The 22,987-nt window shown below is 45.9% G+C and overlaps 1 protein-coding gene and 1 pseudogene across 2 annotated transcripts; both read left to right on the top strand.

Annotated features, from left to right (window-relative positions):
• Window positions 1-419: 419 nt before the first annotated feature.
• LOC110531980 lies at window positions 420-8,296 on the top strand. 2 transcript variants are annotated; one of them, XM_036987901.1, is made up of 5 exons: window positions 420-1,019; window positions 3,032-3,220; window positions 4,851-4,998; window positions 5,935-6,099; window positions 6,287-8,296. In XM_036987901.1, exons 1-5 carry the CDS (start codon window positions 935-937, stop codon window positions 6,654-6,656), a joined length of 957 nt encoding a protein of 318 aa, XP_036843796.1. In that variant the 5' UTR covers window positions 420-934; the 3' UTR covers window positions 6,657-8,296. The 2 variants fall into 2 exon arrangements, with proteins under 2 accessions (XP_036843796.1, XP_036843797.1); XM_036987902.1 differs by lacking the exon at window positions 3,032-3,220.
• On the top strand, window positions 7,249-21,392 carry LOC110531159 (annotated as a pseudogene).
• Window positions 21,393-22,987: the final 1,595 nt, after the last annotated feature.

The raw sequence follows: 22,987 nt of genomic DNA, 5'->3' as shown, positions 1-22,987 counted from the left end.
CGCCCGACAACTTATTATCTGTGCAAATTGATTAGGAAAGGATTTGGTACAAATATATGTAGCCTACAACTGTATAGTGGATTCATGCAAGTAGAGGATGTAAGCCAGCCAGACCCTGTCATGTGATGTCAGATGCAGTGGTGGACACTATCAGTCTCCATGATATCCTTTGATGCATTACATCATTCAACAATAAGCACATTCTGGATATCTGAGGCTTACAAATAACATTTTATAAGAAATATAAAATGTGACTACTTCCAAATAGCTTATAGTATATCAAAAGACTGGTTATATATGCTTAGTGCTATGACTGACAGCATATAGTACCATTATCATAAAGTATAAAACAAACAGATCATCAAAGGCGGGGCAATGTGACAGAATCACCTCTAGCTCACAAACACACAGATTACTACTGTTTTGTGAACTGAAAGAAGGAACTCGCTGCCAACCATAGCGATCATATTACATTACTTAATGTAGGCCTATTTTAATTCCTAATTCTATTCTGCCAACCTTCGGAGCGCCCTGACAACACGCCTATTACCGTGACATCAAGTGAACCAAGTGATATTCTGACAGCCTACACACCGATTAGTTTAGCAGAATCTCGCAGACAAAGAAGGACGGATTTTGCTCGGGACAGTCAGTGCGTTCCCAGAGCGCAGCGCGACATGCCGAGCCGATAGACCAACACACCTACACACACACTGATGGTTTGCTGTTGGGTCCGTGTGCTCGGGAGTAAGAGACAGAAAAAAAGCAAACGCGTGAGCACGCACAGGCACTGAGACAGCTGCGAACACAATCCAGCACAGTGCCATAATTATCCAGCTGTAGGCTATCGTAGCATACTCTTGTGGGTCTCCTTGTCGTTTTTTTTACGCGCGTCCTGGAGGGGTTCTCGACGGTTGGGTAGATTACGTCCGACATGTCAACGGTTACAGCTTCGGTCGTTGATGTTTCCAGAACTATTTATTCAACCAAAAACGGCAACCGTGGCCGTAATTATACAGGTAAGCGAGCTTCAGGATGTATCCAATGTGGTGATAAATGTCATGCCATTAGTACAGTGCCTACTTTATTGGAGGCATTATGGTGTTGTTTAATGGATTTGTTAAATATAGCTGTAAACTGTGTGAGTATACCATCACAGAGTAGGCCTACCAACATGTAGACTAATTTTGGGGAGAAAATGCATTCCATGACACACAAATAGCTCTTCATTTATACGATGTATCTGTACTCAATGAATTGCATTGCAGGAAAACAACATTAGGCCTACTTTCTGCAAGCTACGCATAATATGTTTGCAAACTATCACATGACAACAAAACATACATGTAATAAAAGGTCTTAACGTTTTATAAGCTATGGCTGTAATGGAATAATAGAGTAGCCAGCCTATGTTTATTCTGAGCCTGCACTGTAAATAAGGACAAAAGAATGGAAAGGGCGAAGTGAGAGTGTGTTCCTATAGATCACATGGTCTGAGAAGCTGCAGGTGGCTTTCAGAATGCACTGTTTCTTAGTTTCACACCAACTAACACTGCGGTTGTACTGAGCTAGGATGTACAGCTACACTTTTAAACACACACATGCTCACTCTCTCTCTCTCTCTCTCTCTCTCTCTCTCTCTCTCTCTCTCTCTCTCTCTCTCTCTCTCTCTCTCTCACACACACACATACACACACACTCACAAGTTACATAAAATTGTCCTTGTCTACTAATTTTTTTTTGCATAAATATGGTGTTTTCTGTGGATCTGTTCTGGCTGGTGAGGTTTCATCAAGGCCTACTCAGCAATTTAACTCACCCTGCCAGCCCAGCCCAACTGACAGAGAAAACTGATATCTTTGATAAGAAATCTATGAGTCACAGACTGCTGGAGAGCGCTGTCTGCCTGCCCTGCAGAAATGATGGTTTATGAATTAGCCTACCATCCAATAGTCAGTCAGCAACATAACTCTCTTGCTTGCTGACTCTCTCTGTCTCTCTTTCTGACTCTTTCTCTCTCTTTCATTCTCTCTCGCTATAATTCAAAGGAATACTCTCATGAGTCTCAGAAGTCTTGGAATTTACTAACACTATTTCAAACCTTATCTGAATTAAAACAACTTGGTTTCTCTTTCAGATACGTTGAGTTCAGGAAGTAATTTCTTGAACATGTAGGACCTCTTGTGGTGGCAAGAAAAGACTGCAACAATTCCTAAACAATCGTAATAGGCCTAGGCTACATGATTTCACAGACAATGTAATTTGAAAATAGTGTTCGTAAATTCCAAAACTTCTGAGATTCGTGAGAGTATTCCTTTGAATTATAGTGAGAGCGAATGAGAGATTAATTACATTTTAATTTAATTACATTTCCGTTATACTCTTGAGGTGATAAGATGTGATGTGATGTGTTCCCAGTGAATGTGTTATTTGTTATATTAACCAATTACAGTAGCACAGCCAGTGTAGAAACAATTGACTGAACACGCTTCACAGGATGTGACATAGCTGTTTTGTTTATCCACAAGCTGTGGCTTACTTTGATTCCTTCCGAAATACACTCCTGTATATTTGCATTAGAGCAGTGTCATTCTGTTAAGGGTCATAGTTCAGTATGAAAACCAGAGCTCACAGCGGGAGTCAATTTTCCTGCTGCACCGTGCTGAGTCTGAAAACCAGCTGTTTAACATGGCCACAAATGGGACCTGAGTTTCTGCCAAGCTAGCAGGCCATTTATTTAATGATTTATCATGTTTCCTGCTTTGATACCATCAGCATTAGATGCAGCAAAGCGTACGGCTGCAGATGTGGTGTGTGTTTTTCTCACGCAATACTGAGCAGCCCCCAACGGGATTCGATGCAGAGTGTTCTGTAATGTAGTGTTCTGTGCTGAAAGGACGCAGCAGCATTCCATTGTGAGGGTTCTATGTGGTGCTCTCTCCTCTGAAAGTTCTGTTCTAGTTTGAGTTATCTGTTATGCTCACATATGGCTGTATATACCATAGTTACCGTCTCCCATCACCCCCTCCAGGCCAGTGCACGCCCATGCCCCAGCCCGCCCTGGGCACCCAGAAGATCATTCAGGGGAATGGCACCAATGTGGGCACGGTGATCACCCTGCAGTGCCCATCCAGACACCATCTGGTGGGGGGAAATGAGGTGTCCTGTGTTTGGGGCAGCAACAGTACCCAGTGGTCAGGAGGCTCTCCATGGTGTAAACGTATGTATCTGTGTCGTTCCACGAAAAGAGTGCCTTTTGCAACCCTTTGATATTTTATGTAGAAATTGTGGACAAATATAGAATTTTAAAAAGCCTGTTATATTAAATGAAGTGTAATTTAATATGAATGAAGGCTTGCTAAAGTGAAGTTCCAAAATTCAGAATTTTGACATGTCCCTCCTTCACACCTGTGTCACTTCTAGATATGTTTTATCTCACTTAATCCCCAAATTAATCTAAACAAACAATGAGCATTTAATAGTCAAATAATAGAGTAAAAGCAAGTGAGCTGTTTCTACTCTTTTTGGCCTTTTTCTGGTGTTTTGTGATAGAAAACTGAGTGGGTTGAGCGTAACATGTCAACCCCGTTACCCATAGATAGACGGGGTAGGAGTATTTTAACACATTTATTTTTGGTGTGAATCTTGCATTCAATTGCCACTCCCTGTTGCACAGAACAAGCTTTCATTCCTCCTGTCACGAGGGGATTCATTTTCTGATTTAAGAAGAAATCGTCAACCCTGTTACAGTCAACTCTGTTACTATGTTTGGTACTTAATAGGCACTTACTGTATTATATATTTTTTATTTCAACTCTTGAGATGGGAAAACCTGTTTTTTATTAAGTTGAACATCTGCGATTTGAAAAACATTTTAGAAAGTTACACTTCTCAAAAGGCACCGAATGAGTCGAATGACTCATCTAATGCTGAGAGGATACTCACACATTTATGTACCACTGGTCTTTACTTGTAGGTGTTATAGTTACAGTTACAGTATGTTAGTATATGGCAGAGTTATGGCAGAGTTGGTCTGAGGACACCAGTCTACTCCTTGAGGACATGTTGTCATAGAAAATGACATACCAGCCAGCAATTAAAGCACTCCGCATTAGTACATTGCCAGTTATGTTTGTTCTTGAAATATTCATAGACGTCCTTTTCATATTTATAAGCCACTTATGTATAGCAGATTTGTATTCAATGAGGAACCGAAGTCCAAATGAGAGACTGTTAGGTTTGTCACTCTCTCACCCTTCTCCATCTGACTCTAGGGAGTCAGCTCATCTGGCCAATCAATGGCAGAGAGCATGTGAAGACAGCTGTCGCTTCAGTCATACACTATGGATGAGTCAGACTCTGCTTTATTGTGAAAATGAAAGTTGTCCTCTTAGTGTGTGTGTGTGTGTGTGTGTGTGTGTGTGTGTGTGTGTGTGTGTGTGTGTGTGTGTGTGTGTGTGTGTGTGTGTGTGTGTGTGTGCGTGCATGCATGTGTAGGAGTATATTAAAGCTTCAGAATGCATTGAGTGGAAAAAGTGCATGGATTGCAAACTCCCTGCCTGTCAGCCTCTTAATTATTCTGAAATAGAGGAATATAGAGGAATATATTGGAGATAGTTTTATGTGCTCTCTGACCATGGGCAGTGTTATGTAGATGTCAATGTCATACTTTAGGTACCATGGTACCAAGGTACTTAATGATGTCTGTTATAAATGGATGCAATACACTTAAAAAGGCATTCAAATATATTTCCATCACTTTCTGGAGTGATTTGTTTTTATATATCTTGTTTGTTATCTGTAGACAGATCTCATAAATTAATTGATAGATGTTTTATCTTTTCTTCCAGCGGTGTCCCCGTCGGAAGACTTTGGGTTCCGTGTGGCAGTGGTGGCATCCATCATCAGCTGTGCCATTATCCTCCTCATGTCCATTGCCTTCATCACCTGCTGTCTGCTCGACTGTGTCACGGAGGAGGAGAAGAAGAAGGAGGAGAGGTGAGAGGAGAGATGGAGGGAGGAGAGGAGGTGAGGAGAGAGAGCGAGAGAAGAGCAGAGGAGGAGAGGAAGAAGGGTGAGAGGAGTGATGGAGGGAAAATGGGAGGAGAGGTGAGAGGAGTGAGGGAGGAGACAGGAGAGGCCGGGGGGAGAGATGGAAGTAGGATGGAAGGAGAGGTGAGAAGGAGAGACAGACTGGATATGTGAGAGTAGATAGTAGATGAGGACAGAGGTAGGAGAGGGAGGAGCCATGACTAGTGGAATGGGAGAAGGAGGAGAGGAGACCAAAAGATGAGACAGGACACATGAGAAGGAGAGTTGAACGGAAGAAAGGGGGGAGAGAAAGGAAAAGAAAAGACAGGTAGAGGTGAGAAACAAGCAAAAGATGGAGAGCTGTAATTTATACAATGTGGTAAAGGGGATTGATAGCAATATTGAGATGTACAGTAGCTATTGACAGTACAACATTTACATTTTAGCAGATGTCTTTATCCAGAGCAACTTAGTGAGTATATACATTTTCAGGTTTACAGTAATGACTACATACATTTTCATACTAGTCCCCCACGGGGATTGAACACACAAGCCTGGGGTTACAAGCATCATCCTCTACCAAGTAAGCAACATGGGACTATACAGATGTAGGATCTTAATTTAAGCCAGTTTGCTATAGCAGGAAAATAATCTTGCAGCAACAGGAAATGTGAATTATTTTGTGAATTATCATTAACGACATTTTTTGTGTGGGTTGATACATTTTTCTTTAGGGCAAATCAAGTCTGAAATTTCAAAGTCGAAATTATTAACTTTAGAAGCCTTTTTAAATCTCAAATACACTACAAGTTTGGATTTCCCACTGTTCAGGAAAATTCTCAGCAACAAAAGAGTGAACAAATTAAGATCCTACATCTGTAAAAACTTTTTTGGCGTTGCCAGGGAGACGCGTCTGTGGCACCAGCTAGAGCAAGTGGAACTGGAAGAGAACAGGGCCTCTCGCTATGGCCACAATGGCAGGAACAACAATAACAACACCCAGGAGAAGGCACTTACACCATGGGTCAACCATGACCCTTCAATGTGTGACAATAAGAGACCCAGCTGGTGAGGACTGTGTGTGTGTGTGTGTGTGTGTGTGTGTGTGTGTGTGTGTGTGTGTGTGTGTGTGTGTGTGTGTGTGTGTGCCTGCGTGCATATGCATGCGTGAGTGAGTGAGTGAGTGAGTGAGTGCATGCCTGTTCATGCTTGTCTGCCTTGCAAAGCTCAATGTCTCTGTGTCTGTCCTCTACAGGTATCATCAGTACCCCTATGCTCTGACTGGTCCAGTCCAGGCCTCCCCCACTGGCCCAGCCCTCAACTCAGCTCCTCTTCCCTGCAGAGGCTACAACCAGCCCATCCTCCCACACATCTCAGGCCTCTACCACAACCCAGGTCTGCCACACAATCCGGGCCTACTTCAAAACCCTATCCCAACCCAGTATCCAGGTCCACCTCGGACCACGGGCCAGGTTCCGAACCAAGTGGTACCCCCAGGCTCAGGCCTGGTCAGGCAGTATAGAGAACAGGAGGGCAGTGTATCTCCACTTCTGGAGAAGCCCTACAGGATGTGTCGACACCCCCTCTATGTCAAGGAGCGCCCCGTACGGGTCATATCCGTGTGAGGTCACAACCAGGAAGTGACTGAACATAGACCTCAGGGTCATGGATAAACTGAACATCAACCAGCTGGAAACTATATCCAAAAGGAAAGAGGACCACCTGAATTGTTATCAAGCCTATGCCATTATTAAGCAGGCACCAATGAATATCGCCGGACTCAATGACCACATGACCATTTATTAGTCATTTGACATTGACCTGCAGTAGACCATTCAGTGACAAGGCAGCATTTATAGGGTGCATCAGACATGTGCCTTAAACGCAGACCCTATCCCTCTGTACACTGCCCGAAGCGGAAAGTTGCGCTTACAGGGGAGAACTGTCTTTCTTCCATAGGAATCACTTATTATGTTGCTGCCTGATTTCACAGTGTTCCTCCTGGAAATGTACAATAGTAATAAACATGTGCACAGTAAATATTTCAGTTCTGAAATGGAATGTCCTGTATCTCTGAGCCATGAACTCTAGTAATTATGATTCTGGAAAGAATCATGTTGTACAGTATTCAGCATTTTTTTTATGTTTGATGCTTCTGCTTTGATGGATCAAGGGTTAGCATGTGTAGGTCTACATTTCCCAATCCTGTTGTGTACAATGTGGGATGGTACTTCATGGTATAAATAACTCTAACATGTTATTCTGTACTATTGGAATGTGAAGGGAATTTTGTGATACTTTTTAAAATTTTCCTATAGCCTACTGACAATGATGGTACGTTGTGCAAGTTGATTAGTCCCACTGCAGATGGATTGACAATTAATCATGTAATAAATGATATGTCCTTGAACTTTTCCAATCAATGAACAAAAATGTGGCAGAACCTTGCATGATCATCAGTTAGGAATACGATTGTAAAGGAGTTTTTACCAAAATAATCGAATCGAACCAAAATAGTCAGTCACCGAGTTAGGATGAGAGGTTTGCCGTCAATAAAACAACCAATCAATGAACAGACTATTTTTGAGTGATCCAAGAGACTCAATATTATACTCATGTGGGTGCCATATAAAACATATATAAGTTACATAGGCTACAGTGTAATTACAGTGTAGGTACACATTCTTGCATATTTTAGATCTCAGTCAGTGACGTGACAAATTAATTGTCATTAGTGCACCACTACAGTGGGGTCGGGGTGTTCGGCCGGGTGTGCGGTCATCACGGGAAGAGCGTCAAATTAGGGAGAGGAGAAAGTTAGCGAAGAGGCAGTCATTGGCGGCGAAGAGGCATCCGTTTTCTTCCATGGCAGGTTATTGAATTTGAATATAGCTTTTGTGGCTTTTGATTTATGGGTGAATCATGAGCTGCAGAGTACAATCTGTCACAACTGTCCACTATGTCTTCTCACCACCCCGGAACCTGTTGCATGCTGACCTTCTCAAGCTACAACAACTCAAACGAAAGTATTTAGTATTTAACTTCATTATTTTACCAACATGAAAGTAGATCCAAAATAATTGCAAGTGCTGTAAATTAGATTTTAGATTTTAATGTTTAGGCCTATATTGGCTAAACATTAATAAAATCAGGACCCTGTCTTTCAAAGATAATTTGTAAAAATCCAAATAACTTCACAGATCTTCATTGTAAAAGGTTTTAACACTGTTTCCCATGCTTGTTCAATGAACCATAAACAATCAATGAACATGCACCTGTGGAACGGTCGTTAAGACACTAACAGCTTACAGAAGGAAGGCAATTAAGGTCACAGTTATGAAAACATAGGACACTAAAGAGGCCTTTCTACTTACTCTGAAAAACACCAAAAGAAAGATGCCCAGTGTCCCAGCTCATCTGTGTGAACGTGCCGTAGGCATGCTGCAAGGAGGCATGAGGACTACAGATGTGGCTAGGGCAATAAATTGCAATGTCCGTACTGTGAGACGCCTAAGACAGTGCTACAGGACGGACAGCTGATCGTCCTCGCAGTGGCAGACCACGTGTAACAACACCTTCACAGGATCAGTACATCCGAACATTACACCTGCATGACAGGTACAGGATGGCAACATCAACTGCCCGAGTTACACCAGGAACGCACAATTCCTCCATCAGTGTTCAGACTATCCGCAATAGGTTGAGAGAGGCCGAACGGAGGACTTCACCAGACATCACTGGAAACAATGTCGCCTATGGGCACAAACCCACCATCACTGGACTAGCAAACAATGCACTTCACTTCACTCAATCCCATTGAGCACATCTGGGACCTGTTGGATTGGAGGTGGCAAATCTGGTGCAGTCCATGAGGAGGAGATGCACTGCAGTACTTAATGCAGCTGGTGGCCACACCAGATACTGACTGTTACTTTTGTGTCCCTTTGTTCAGGGGCACGTTATTCCATTTATGTTAGTCACATGTCTGTGGAAATTGTTCAGTTTATGTCTCAGTTGTTGAATCTTGTTATGTTCTTACAAATATGTACACGTTAAGTTTGCTGAAAATAAACGCAGTTGACAGTGAGAGGACGTCTTTTTTTGGCAGAGTTTATACATCTTCTAATTAAGGTGCTGCCCAAATGTGTGTTCTTTGTACCCTATTTCCTGTATTCCCCAGCTCCCTGGTCAGGCTCAGACAGCTACCATGAGCAGCTAAAAAGGAACTCCAAGTTCCTGTGTTTAGACCAGAGGATGCACACTGAGCTGGTGGGCAGGCTGGTGCTGCAGCTCAACAGGACCAACCCTCAAATACTTACTGACAAGGAGGCCCAGAGGGTAAGTAGCCTAGTGAGTATGCTAACTCTCTGAAGGGATTTAGGTTCACTACAGGTTGCACACAGCTTTACATCACTTTCGCCAGACCACCCTTACCCTCTAGGCTTTTACATATCTAGCTCTACATGGTCTTGCAATTTGTTGTGTTGTATTTTGTGATTCTAGGGAATACTGGGCAATAATAAGTCAGGATGAAGGCCTTATTACAGATCCATCAATGCATTATGGTTAATTGGACAGTTGACTGGACACTTGAGATTGGATGCTTGTCTAATTCTACAGTTCAGGAACCTGAGCGTGCCTACTGCGGTGCGATTGGCTGAGCTGCTGGTGTACTTACAGGGGAAGGGCGAGGAGGAGTTTCATGAGTTCTACAGGGGGCTTCAGATCCACACTGACAAGTTCTACTTTAACCCGCCTACCAGAGTCAGCCGAAGAAGAGGTACTGCAAGGAGAGGCAATGTGTGTGTCATTTTTTTTTTCTCTCTCTCTCTCTCTCTCTCTCTCTCTGGCTGTCTGTCTCTGAGTGTGTTTCTCTCACTGTCTTTCTCTAACTGTCTGTCTTCCTCATTCTGTCTGTTTCCTGCAGTTGTATGCCTACTGTTTCTTTGTGATGCTGTGGAGACTGACTAACCGTGTTCCGTGTGTCTCTGTTCTAGAGCCTGCAGACCCAAAGGAGACTAACTGTGGGCCAAAGGAGACTAACTGTGGGCCGCCACATGGAGAGATATGTACTTAATGACAGGGGTAAATATACCCCATTACAGGGATAATAATAACTAACAACTTCAGATTAAGCCAAAGAAAACGTTGTGATACATTTAATAAACACAGAATACCAACAAAATAGATAAAACGGTGTAGCAGTAGCAGGAATAATTGCATCTAATTGGTAAAACCTGGTACTTTCACACTCATTTCTGTGGAGAAATGGCTAATTTCTCTGAAATTAAATGGAATGACTCTTATGTGTTGGAGCATCTGGTCCCTACTTGTCTGTACTACTCAACCCCTCCAGTGTTTCTATATGCAGGATAGTCCTGCCCCTCTCTGTTCTGATTATATAGTTTGATGCTTTATTTAAAGAGCAACACACATGTATATAACCTGTGAGCTTGTAAATATCCAGTGTTCGTGTAGATATTGTAACGTTCTGAGTGTAGTGGGTGAGAAGTCAGGCGCAGGAAGCAGAGAGTTCAGGGGAGTGCTATTTTAATGCACCACAACGGTGAACATAAGCCAACCCCACGAAAACACAGGGCGTAAACAAAACAAACGCCCCAAACAGGGGGACTTAAACGGTCCAGAAAAGACCCACGAAATGGGAAAGCACGTAACTCACAGACGTGCACACAAGTATACACAACACAGAAGGTCACAATAATTAATCCCGCACAAGGAACCAGGCGGGCCGGCTGACTAAATAAAGCCTCACTAATTATACAGAATTCAAAACAGGTGCACTCAATGAACACATAAGGGAGGGGGAGGAAATAATCAGTGGCAGCTAGTAGGCCGGCGACGACGACCGCCGAGCGCCACCCGAACGGGAAGGGGAGCCACCTTCGGTCGGAGTCGTGACAGTACCCCCCCCTTGACGCGCGGCTCCCGCAGCGCGCCGACACCGGCCTCGAGGTCGACCCGGAGGACGAGGCGCAGGGCGCTCCGGATGGAGGCGATGGAAATCCCTCAACATTGACGGATCCAAAATGTCCCCCACCGGTACCCAGCACCTCTCCTCCGGACCGTACCCCTCCCAGTCCACGAGGTACTGCAGGCCCCTCACCCGGCGTCTCGAGTCCAGAATGGCCCGTATCGTATACGCCGGGGACCCCTCGATGTCCAGAGGGGGAGGAGGGACCTCCGGCACCTCACCGTCCTGTAGGGGACCAGCTACCACCGGCCTGAGGAGAGACACATGAAACGAGGGGTTAATACGATAATAGGAAGGGAGTTGTAATCGATAACACACCTCGTTTATTCTCCTCAGGACTTTGAAAGGCCCTACACACTGCGGCCCAAGCTTCCGGCAGGGCAAGCGGAGGGGCAGGTTTCGGGTCGAGAGCCAGACCCTGTCCCCCGGTACAAACACGGGGGCCTCACTGCGGTGGCGGTCAGCACTCCTTTTCTGCCGTCCACTAGCTTGTTGAAGGGATTCCCGGACGGCCCTCCAGGTCTCTTTGGAGCGCTGCACCCATTCCTCCACCGCAGGAGCCTCGGTCTGGCTCGGATGCCACGGTGCCAGGACCGGCTGGTACCCCAACACACACTGAAAAGGGGACACATTAGTAGAGGAGTGGCGTAGTGAGTTCTGGGCCATTTCGGCCCAGGGGATGTACCTCGCCCACTCCCCTGGCCGGTCCTGGCAGTACGACCGCAGAAACCTACCCACCTCCTGGTTTACTCTCTCCACCTGCCCATTACTTTCGGGGTGATAACCGGAGGTCAGGCTGACCGAGACCCCCAGACGCTCCATGAACGCCCTCCATACTCGGGACGTGAACTGGGGGCCCCGATCAGAAACGATGTCCTCCGGCACCCCGTAGTGCCGGAAGACGTGGGTGAATAATGCCTCCGCAGTCTGTAGGGCTGTAGGGATACCGGGCAACGGGAGGAGACGGCAGGACTTAGAGAACCGATCCACAATCACCAGAACCGTGGTGTTCCCCTGAGACGGGGGAAGATCGGTCAGGAAGTCTACGGATAGATGTGACCATGGCCGTTGTGGAACGGGGAGGGGTTGTAACTTCCCTCTAGGAAGGTGCCTAGGAGCCTTACTCTGGGCGCATACTGAACAGGAGGAGACATAAACCTTAACGTCCCTAGCCAAGGTAGGCCACCAATACCTCCCCCGAAGGCTTCCTATTGTCCTCCTCACCCCAGGGTGACCCGAGGAGGGTAGGACGTGAGCCCACCGAATCAGTTGGTCCCGAACACCAAGCGGCACGTACTTCTGCCCCGCCGGACACTGAGGAGGCGCGGGTTCAGCCCGTAACGCCCGCTCGATGTCCGAGTCCACCTCCCATACCACCGGTGCTATCAGCTTTGAGGCGGGAAGGATGGGAGTAGGTTCGGTGGACCTATCCTCTGTGTCGTAAAGGCGGGACAGTGCATCCGCTTTCACGTTCTGGGAGCCCGGTCTATACGATAAAGTGAACCGGAATCGGGTAAAAAATATGGCCCACCTTGCCTGACGCGGGTTCAGTCTCCTAGCTGCCCGAATATACTCCAGATTTTGGTGGTCGGTCCAGATGAGAAAGGGGTGCTTAGCCCCCTCAAGCCAGTGTCTCCACACCTTCAGAGCCCTGACCACCGCTAACAACTCCCGGTCACCCACATCATAGTTACGCTCCGCTGGGCTGAGCTTCCTCGAGAAGAAAGCGCAGGGGCGGAGTTTTGGTGGCGTACCCGAGCGCTGTGATAGCACGGCACCCACCCCAGCCTCGGACGCATCCACCTCCACTATGAATGCTAGAGAGGGGTCCGGATGGGCCAACACGGGTGCATCCGTGAACAGCGCCTTCAACTTGTTGAAAGCTCCGTCCGCCTCTGCTGACCACCGCAACCGCACCGGACCCCCCTTCAGCAGTGAGGTAATTGGAGCCGCTACCTGGCCAAAACCCCGGATAAACCTCCGGTAGTAGTTGGCAAAACCCAAAAACCGCTGCACCTCTTTTACCGTGGTCGGAGTCGGCCAATTACGCACGGCCTTACTGCGGTCACCCTCCATCTCCACCCCCGAGGTGGAAATGCGATAACCCAGAAAGGAGACGGCTCGTTTGGAGAACACACACTTCTCAGCCTTGACGTATAGGTCATGCTCCAGCAGTCTACCAAGCACCCTGCGTACCAGAGACACATGCGCGGCGTGAGTGGCTGAGTAGATCAGAATATCATCGATATAAACAACTACTCCCTGCCTGTGCAGGTCCCTGAGAATATCGTCTACAAAGGATTGAAAAACGGCTGGAGCATTCTTTAACCCATACGGCATGACGCAGTACTCATAGTGGCCCGATGTGGTACTAAATGCGGTTTTCCACTCGTCTCCCTTCCGAATACGCACCAGGCTATACGCGCTCCTGAGATCCAATTTTGTGAAGAACTGCGCTCCCTGAAATGATTCCACTGCCGTAGCAATGAGAGGTAGTGGGTAGCTGAATCCCACCGTGATGGCATTTAGACCTCTATAATCAATACACGGACGCAAACCTCCCTCCTTTTTCCTCACAAAAAAGAAACTCGAGGAGACGGGTGAGATGGAGGACCGAATGTACCCCTGTCCCAGAGACTCCGTGATATATGTCTCCATAGCCAACGTCTCCTCCTGGGATAATGGGTACACGTGACTCTTGGGAAGCGCAGCGTCTACCTGGAGATCTATCGCACAATCCCTTCCCGGTCGATGTGGTGGTAATTTAGTCGCCTTCTTTTTACTGAAAGCGATTGCCAAATCGGCATACTCGGGGGGAATGCACACCGTGGGACCCTGGTCTGGACTCTCCACCGACGTGGCACCGATGGAAACTCCCAGACACCTTCCAGAACACTCCTCTGACCACCCCTGGAGAACCCCCTGTCTCCACGAAATTTTAGGATTGTGCCGGGCCAGCCAGGGAATCCCTAGCACCACTGGAAACGCAGGCGCATCAATAATGTAGAGACTGATACGCTCCCTATGATTCCCCTGCGTTACCATGTCCAGTGGAACCGTGGTCTCCCTGACCACCCCTGACCCTAATGGCCGGCTATCTAGGGAGTGCACGGGAAAGGGAGAATCTATCGGCACAAGCGGAACACCTAATTTAATAGCGAGTCCGCGATCCATAAAGTTCCCAGCTGCGCCTGAATCGACTAGCGCCCTATGCTGGGAAGAGGGGAAAAATTTAAGGAAAAAAATCAAGACAAACATGTGACCAACAGGGGGTTCTGGGTGAGTTTGGTGCTGACTCACCTGGGGTGATCGAGAAATGTTCCGCCTGCCATCTCGACTCCCAGACGGACCCCCCCAGCACCGATCGGCCGTGTGTCCTCTCCGACCACAGCTGGTGCAGAGGGAGCCTCCTCCTCCGGTACCCCTCGGCACAGTCCCTCCCAACTCCATCGGAACGGGAGTGACGGTGCTGGGTGGTGGAACACACAGGACCCTCTCCGAACGCCCGCGGGCAGCCAGCAGATTGTCCAGTCGGATGGACATGTCAATTAGCTCATCCAGGGAAAGAGCGGTGTCCCGACACGCTAGCTCCCTGCGGACGTCCTCCCGGAGACTACACCGGTAATGGTCGATAAGAGCCCTGTCGTTCCACCCAGATCCTGCTGCCAAGGTCCGGAACTCCAACGCGTAATCCTGGGCGCTCCTCTTCTCCTGCCGGAGATGGAATAGTCGCTCTCCCGCTGCTCGGCCATCTGGAGGGTGGTCAAACACTGCGCGGAAGCGGCGGGAAAACTCTGGGTAGTGCTCCTTCGCTGAGTCTGGGCCATTCCAGACTGCGTTCGCCCACTCCAGAGCACGACCCGTGAGACAGGAGATGAGGACACTCACCCTCTCCGCTCCCGAGGGAGTGGGTCTGACGGTGGCTAGGTACAGTTCCAGCTGGAGTAAGAACCCCTGGCACCCCGCCGCCGCTCCATCATAGACCCTCGGGAGCGTAAGACGGAGGGTGCTGGAGTCGGGAGATGGGGAGTCCTGAGGGGGGGGAGCCGAAGGTGGAGAGAGGAGACCACTTCTCTCCCATCGGTCCATTCTCTCCATCACTTGATCCATAGCCGTTCCGATCCGATGGAGAACGGTGGTATGATGTAGAACCCTTTCCTCCATCGATGGGAGGGGACTGGCTGTTGCTCCTGCTGACTCCATTCCTCAGGGTGCGGGATTCTGTAACGTTCTGAGTGTAGTGGGTGAGAAGTCAGGCGCAGGAAGCAGAGAGTTCAGGGGAGTGCTATTTTAATGCACCACAACGGTGAACATAAGCCAACCCCACGAAAACACAGGGCGTAAACAAAACAAACGCCCCAAACAGGGGGACTTAAACGGTCCAGAAAAGACCCACGAAATGGGAAAGCACGTAACTCACAGACGTGCACACAAGTATACACAACACAGAAGGTCACAATAATTAATCCCGCACAAGGAACCAGGCGGGCCGGCTGACTAAATAAAGCCTCACTAATTATACAGAATTCAAAACAGGTGCACTCAATGAACACATAAGGGAGGGGGAGGAAATAATCAGTGGCAGCTAGTAGGCCGGCGACGACGACCGCCGAGCGCCACCCGAACGGGAAGGGGAGCCACCTTCGGTCGGAGTCGTGACAGATATACACTATATAAACAAATGTATGTTGTATCCCCTTCAAATTAGTGGATTCGGTGATTTCAGCCACACCCGTTGCTGACAGGCATATAAAATTGAGGACACAGCCATTGAATCTCCATAGACAAACATTGGCAGTAGAATGACCTCACAGAAGAGCTCTGTGACTTTCAACTTGGCACTGTCATAGGATGCCACCTTTCTAACAAGACAGTTTGTCAAAATGTCTGCCCTGCTACAGCTGCATAAAATCACCATGCGCAATGCCAAGAGTCAGCTGGAGTGGTGTAAAGCTTGCTGCCATTGGACTTTGGAGCAGTGGAAATGGATTCTGCCAAAATGGTTGCCAACCCTATTACTAGCCTGTTCAACCTCTCTTTCGTGTCGTCTGAGATTCCCAAAGATTGGAAAGCAGCTGCGGTCATCCCCATCTTCAAAGGGGGGGACACTCTTGACCCAAACTGCTACAGACCTATATCTATCCTACCCTGCCTTTCTAAGGTCTTCGAAAGCCAAGTCAACAAACAGATTACCGACCATTTCGAATCTCACCATACCTTCTCTGCTATGCAATCTGGTTTCAGAGCTGGTCATGGGTGCACCTCAGCCACACTCAAGGTCCTAAACGATATCTTAACCTCCATCGATAAGAAACATTACTGTGCAGGCGTATTCATTGATCTGGCCAAGGCTTTCGACTCAGTCAATCACCACATCCTCATCGACAGACTCGACAGCCTTGGTTTCTCAAATGATTGCCTCGCCTGGTTCACCAACTACTTCTCTGATAGAGTTCAGTGTGTCAAATCGGAGGGTCTGCTGTCCAGACCTCTGGGAGTCTCTATGGGGGTGCCACAGGGTTCAATTATTGTACCGACTCTCTTCTCTGTATACATCAATGATGTCACTCTTGCTGCTGGTGAGTCTCTGATCCACCTCTACGCAGACAACACCATTCTGTATACTTCTGGCCCTTCTTTGGACACTGTGTTAACAACCTTCCAGGCAAGCTTCAATGCCATACAACTGTCCTTCCGTGGCCTCCAATTGCTCTTAAATACAAGTAAAACTAAATGCATGCTCTTCAACCGATCGCTGCCTGCACCAGCCCGCCTGTCCAACATCACTACTCAGGACGGCTCTGACTTAGAATACGTGGACAACTACAAATACCTAGGTGTCTGGTTAGACTGTAAACTCTCCTTCCAGACCCACATCAAACATCTCCAATCCAAAGTTAAATCTAGAATTGGCTTCCTATTTCGCAACAAAGCATCCTTCACTCATGCTGCCAAACATACCCTTGTAAAACTGACCATCCTACCAATCCTCGACTTCGGCGATGCCATTTACAAAATGGCCTCCAATACCCTACTCAACAAATTGGATTCAGTCTATCACAGTGCCATCCGTTTTGTCACCAAAGCCCCATATACTACCCACCATTGCGATCTGTACGCTCTCGTTGGCTGGCCCTCGCTTCATACTCGTCGCCAAACCCACTGGCTCCATGTCATCTACAAGACCCTGCTAGGTAAAGTCCCCCCTTATCTCTGCTCGCTGGTCACCATAGCATCACCCACCTGTAGCACGCGCTCCAGCAGGTATATCTCTCTGGTCACCCCCAAAACAAATTGTTTATTTGGCTGCCTCTCCTTCCAGTTCTCTGCTGCCAATGACTGGAACGAACTACAAAAATCTCTGAAACTGGAAACACTTATCTCCCTCACTAGCTTTAAGCACCAGCTGTCAGAGCAGCTCACAGATTACTGCACCTGTACATAGCCCATCTATAATTTAGCCCAAACAACTACCCCTTCCCCTACTGTATTTATTTATTTATTTTGCTCCTTTGCACCCCATATACTACCCACCATTGCGACCTGTACGCTCTCGTTGGTTGGCCCTCGCTTCATACTCGTCGCCAAACCCACTGGCTCCATGTCATCTACAAGACCCTGCTAGGTAAAGTCCCCCCTTATCTCAGCTCGCTGGTCACCATAGCATCACCCACCTGTAGCACGCGCTCCAGCAGGTATATCTCTGGTCACCCCCAAAACCAATTATTTCTTTGGCCGCCTCTCCTTCCAGTTCTCTGCTGCCAATGACTGGAACGAACTACAAAAATCTCTGAAACTGGAAACACTTATCTCCCTCACTAGCTTTAAGCATCAACTGTCAGAGCAGCTCACAGATTACTGCACCTGTACATAGCCTACCTATAATTTAGCCCAAACATCTACCTCTTTCCCTACTGTATTTATTAGATTTATTTTGCTCCTTTGCATCTATTATTTGTATTTCTACTTTGCACATTCTTCCACTGCAAATCTACCATTCCAGTGTTTTACTTGCTATATTGTATTTACTTTGCCACCATGGACTTTTTTTTGCCTTTACCTCCCTTATCTCACCTCATTTGCTCACATCGTATATAGACTTGTTTATACTGTATTATTGACTGTATGTTTGTTTTACTCCACGTGTAACTCTGTGTCGTTGTATGTGTCGAACTGCTTTGCTTTATCTTGGCCAGGTCACAATTGTAAATGAGAACTTGTTCTCAACTTGCCTACCTGGTTAAATAAAGGTGAAATAATAAAAAATAAAAAAATAAAACATTCTCTGGAGTGAAGAAACACAATTCACCATCTGGCAGTCCGACGGACGAATCTGGGTTTGGCGGATGCCAGGAGAACACTAACAGCCCGAATGTGTGCCAACTGTAAAATTTGGTGGAGGAGGAATAATGGTCTGGGGCTGTTTCTCATGATTTGGGCTAGACCCTATAGTTCCAGTGAAGGAAAATCTTAACACTATAGCATACAATGACATTCTAGACGATTCTGTGCTTCCAACTTTGTGGCAATGCCCTGTGCATAAAGCAAGGCCCATACAGAAATGGTTTGTAAAGATCGGTGTGGAAGAACTTGACTGACCTGCACAGAGCCCTGACCTCAACCCTATTGAACACCTTTGGGATGAATTGGAACTGCAACTGCAAGCCAGCCCTAATCGCCCAACATTAGTGCCCGACTTCACTAATGCTCTTGTGGCTGAATGGAAGCAAGTCCCCGCAGCAATGTCCAACATCTAGTGGGAAGCCTTCCCAGAAGAGTGGAGGCTGTTATAGCAGCAAAGGGGGGACCAACTCCATAATAACGCCCATGATTTCACGAGCATGTATCTACATACTTTTGGTAATATACAGGGTATTCGGAAACTATTCAGACCCTGTAACTTTTTCCACATTATGTTACTTTACAGCCTTAATATAAAATGGATTAAATTGTTTTTTCCCCTCATCAATCTACACACAATACCCCATAATCACAAAGTAAAAACAGGTTTTTAGAAATGTTGGCTAATTTATAAAAAACTGAAATATCACATTTACATAAGTATTCAGACCCTCTACTCAGTACTTTGTTGAAGCACCTTTGGCAGCGATTACAGCCTTGAGTCTTGTTAGGTATGATGCTGCAAGCTTGGCACATCTGTATTTGGGGAGTTTCTCCCATTCTTCTTTGCAGCTCCTCTCAAGGTATGTCAGGTTGGATGGGGAGAGTCGCTGCCCAGCTATTTTCAGGTCTTTCCAGAGATGTTAGATAGGGTTCAAGTCAAGGTTCTGGCTGATCCACTCAAGGACATTCAGAGACTTGTCCCGAAGCCAGTTTTGCATTGTCTTGGCTGTGTGCTTAGGGTCGTAGTCCTATTGGAAGGTGAACCTTCACCTCAGTCTGAGGTCCTGAGCACTCTGGAGCAGGTTTTCATCAAGGATCTCTCTGTACTTTGCTTTCCCTCGATCCTGACTAGTCACACCTGCCACTGAATAACATCCCCAAAGCATGATGCTGCCACCACCATGCTTCACCGTAGGGATGGTGCCAGGTTTCCTCCAGATGTGACCCTTGACATTCAGGCCAAAGAGTTCAATCCCGGTTTCATCAGAACAGAGAATCTTGGTTCTCATGGTCTGAGAGTCTTTAGGTGCCTTTTCGAAAACTCCAAGCGGGCTGTCATGTGCCTTTTACTGAGGAGTGGCTTCCATCTGGCCACTCTACCATAAAGGCCTGATTGGTGGAGTGCTGCTGAGAAGGTTGTCCTTCTTGGATTTTATCCCATCTCCACAGAGGAACTCTGGAGCTCTGTCAGAGTGACAAAGTTTTGGTGGTTTCAAATTTCTTCCATTTAAGAATGATGAAGGACACTGTGTTCTTAGGGACATTCAATGCTGCAGCATTTTTTGGGGATCCTTCCCCAGACCTGTGCCTCAATACAATTCCTTCGACCTCATGGCTTGGTTTTTGATCTGACAAGCACTGTCAACAACTTGGGGATCTTACATAGACAGGTATGTGCCTACCAAATCATGTCCAATCTATTGAATTTACAACAGGTGGACTCCAATCAAGTTGTAGAAACATTTCAATGATGATCAATGGAAACAGGATGCACCTGAGGTCAATTTTGAGTCTCATAGTAAAGGGTCTGAATATATAAATAAGGTATTTCTGTTTTTTTATTTTATTTTTTGCTAACATTTCCAAAAACCTGTTTTCGCTTTGTCGTTATGGGGTATAGTGTGTAGACTGTTGAGAAAAATAAATAAATGTAATCCATTTTAGAATAAGTCTGTAATGTAACAAAATGTGGAAAAAGTCAAGGGGTCTGAATACTTTCCAAATGCAGTGTAGTGTACTTTATAAAGCACCTGTAGTTTTCTTTTAGAATGCACATTTTATGGATACCTAACAACTGTATAGTATGAATGTGTTTCTGTTTTAAATGCATTTGACTATTTTGGAAAAGAGTTTTGTCGAACTGCTGCTTCTTATCGAAGTATCCACCCCATAAATGTAATCAAGATTTGTTTTGCATTCAGCCCTGTCACCTCCAAAGCATGTGGTTAATTAATATTTTAGTATTCCTCCATTCAGAGTATAATCAGTCCCTACGCTCTGCTTTTACCCACACACACACGTAAACCAACCTCCTCATTCCTTTGAAGATGTTGTTATGCTTACAGTAGGTCAAAGGTAATGTCAGACAGAAAAGTGCGTCATCTCTGATATACAGCTCTAATGAACCGGTAACTGCTAATCACGTGACAAAGAAAGGGATGTTTTCTTTAGAGGAAGCCATGTGCATAACGTCACTCAGTATGATGATGCTGCCTGCCTGCCTGCCTGCCTGCCTGCCTGCCTGCCTGTCTGTCTGTCTGTCTGTCTGTCTGTCTGTTTGTCTGTCTCTACCTCTCTCTGCCGGACCTCTGTTCTTTCTGAGTTGTTTTAGTCTTGCAGTGGGCTAAGCCTCCATAGCAATAGAGAATATTGCTATGGAGGTAAGTCCTTCAGTCAGGGAGAAGGTTTACCATTAAATAATTGAAAATAACATAGAAACTGATGTGCAGTGTGCAATTACGTGCACAATGATGTGCACAGAGCATGTTTTAATGTTTCATGCCTTTGTGTCATCAATGGCACAAGGGCACCTATCTTGCTCTCATTCACATCTCTCTGTTTGTCTCTCCCTGCCTCTCCATTCATCCTGTACTCTATTTCTCCCTTCTGTCCAATCTGTCTCATACCAACAGAGGGTAATTTGAGTGGTACTGGTCCATTTCTGAGCTTCTCAGTGCTGGGACTGGGCAGTGGGGCCAGTGAGGTTCTCTTAGCCAATGCCAAGGACTGATCCAGAATACAATAAGGTCATATTTGGGGAGAAATGCTCAATAAATATATTTTGGGAAAATGCTAAACAAATCTCTTTGCAATGCCAAACGTTCACCAGCAGGGGAAACCTTTTTTAAAGGATGTGTACATGCTTTGTAAGTGAATTGTACTTTAACAGTACCCCTGAATTTTTAAATTGACATTTGACCTATTCACTATATATGTGAGAGTCAGTGCCTCTATGTTCTGTGTCATCTAGGCCTACTGGATTTAAAACCCATCTTAAACACCACAGGAAAACAAAATGCCCTGGTTAACTTAATCTGAACCTTTAAATCTAAGTGAAATTCCTAAACATTTAGTTTGAAGGTCTACAGCTCAGAGCAAATGTACGGCCTTTTTCAAAGGGAATGGATGATTTCTCCACATATCAGGATTATAAGTGTGCAGACTGAACACCTCACTCGTCTGTTGTTTGAACGTTGTCACTGTTTTGTGTGACACTGAGTGTTTGGACAAATCTCAAATGACACCCTATTCCATTTAAAGTGCACTGTGTTGGTTTGACCAAGTTGAGACTAAGGCTTGTCTCATGTAGTCCCACATGGACACACAGCCACTGTCCTCACCAACACGTTCACTGTCACCGCTCACCGCCTTCTAAAACTGTGATCAATAATCAACAGCTTGTTGACAGTCTCCAAGACAACCGTATGCATTACTACTGGCATGTCTTCCCATGTAGTTGTACTGAGAGTCTTGTTAAATACTGAAAGCACTTATGTCTTACCCCTTGTTACCATAGAACTGAGGAATATCACCATAATAAACTGAAAACTTTGTTCAAGTCTAATCTTGAGTTTTCTTTTGATTGGCAGGGGTTAAAAATACTGTACACCAGCATAGGGTAAAAAAAAAAAGAGGCAAACACAAGGAAGAAACATCTGGTAAAACTTATTTGATAAAACACCAAACCCTATGTCAAGACCTGACCATAGAGAGCCATTGTTTCTCTATGGTGTAGTATGTCAGGGCGTGACTGGAGTTATTCTAGTTCATTATTTCTATGTGGTGTTCTAGTTAAATGTTTCTATGTTGGTGATTTGTATGATTCCCAATTAGAGGCAGATGGTAATCGTTGTCTCTAAATGGGGATCATATTTAAGTAGTGTTTGTGGGGTATTGTATTTTGAGTTAGTGTATGTAGCACCTCTGTAGTCATGGTTCATTGTTCGTTTCTTCTTTTGTTTAAAGTTTCACGTTTGATAAATGATGTGGAACTCAACATCCGCTGCGCCTTGGTCCGTCTCTACAAACGAACGTGACACCCTAAGAAAATCAGGGTTGGGAAACTAAAAATCCACAACCTCACACTTATAGACAGTCAACATTTGAATGGTTTACAGAGATTTACACATTTAAGTATTCACAAAACCAGAGACAGAAAAGTGTATATATTACCAATAACAATGCACATAAATCAAGTGCTTTTGGAGTACATGGGAGAAAGCGAAAATACTCTTATGTACTCTCAGAAGATGCTTCTGATGTTAGATTCTGCTACCAGAGCAGGAGAAAGATCTGTGATAAAGCTAATGTAATATTGTGTAATACAAAGATCTATCTTTA

Source organism: Oncorhynchus mykiss, chromosome 9 (genome assembly GCF_013265735.2).
Source record: "Oncorhynchus mykiss isolate Arlee chromosome 9, USDA_OmykA_1.1, whole genome shotgun sequence".
NCBI classification, from domain to species: domain Eukaryota; kingdom Metazoa; phylum Chordata; class Actinopteri; order Salmoniformes; family Salmonidae; genus Oncorhynchus; species Oncorhynchus mykiss.
The sequence above is the reverse complement of the archived record's forward strand: the minus strand, read 5'-3'. Positions and strand labels throughout refer to the sequence as shown.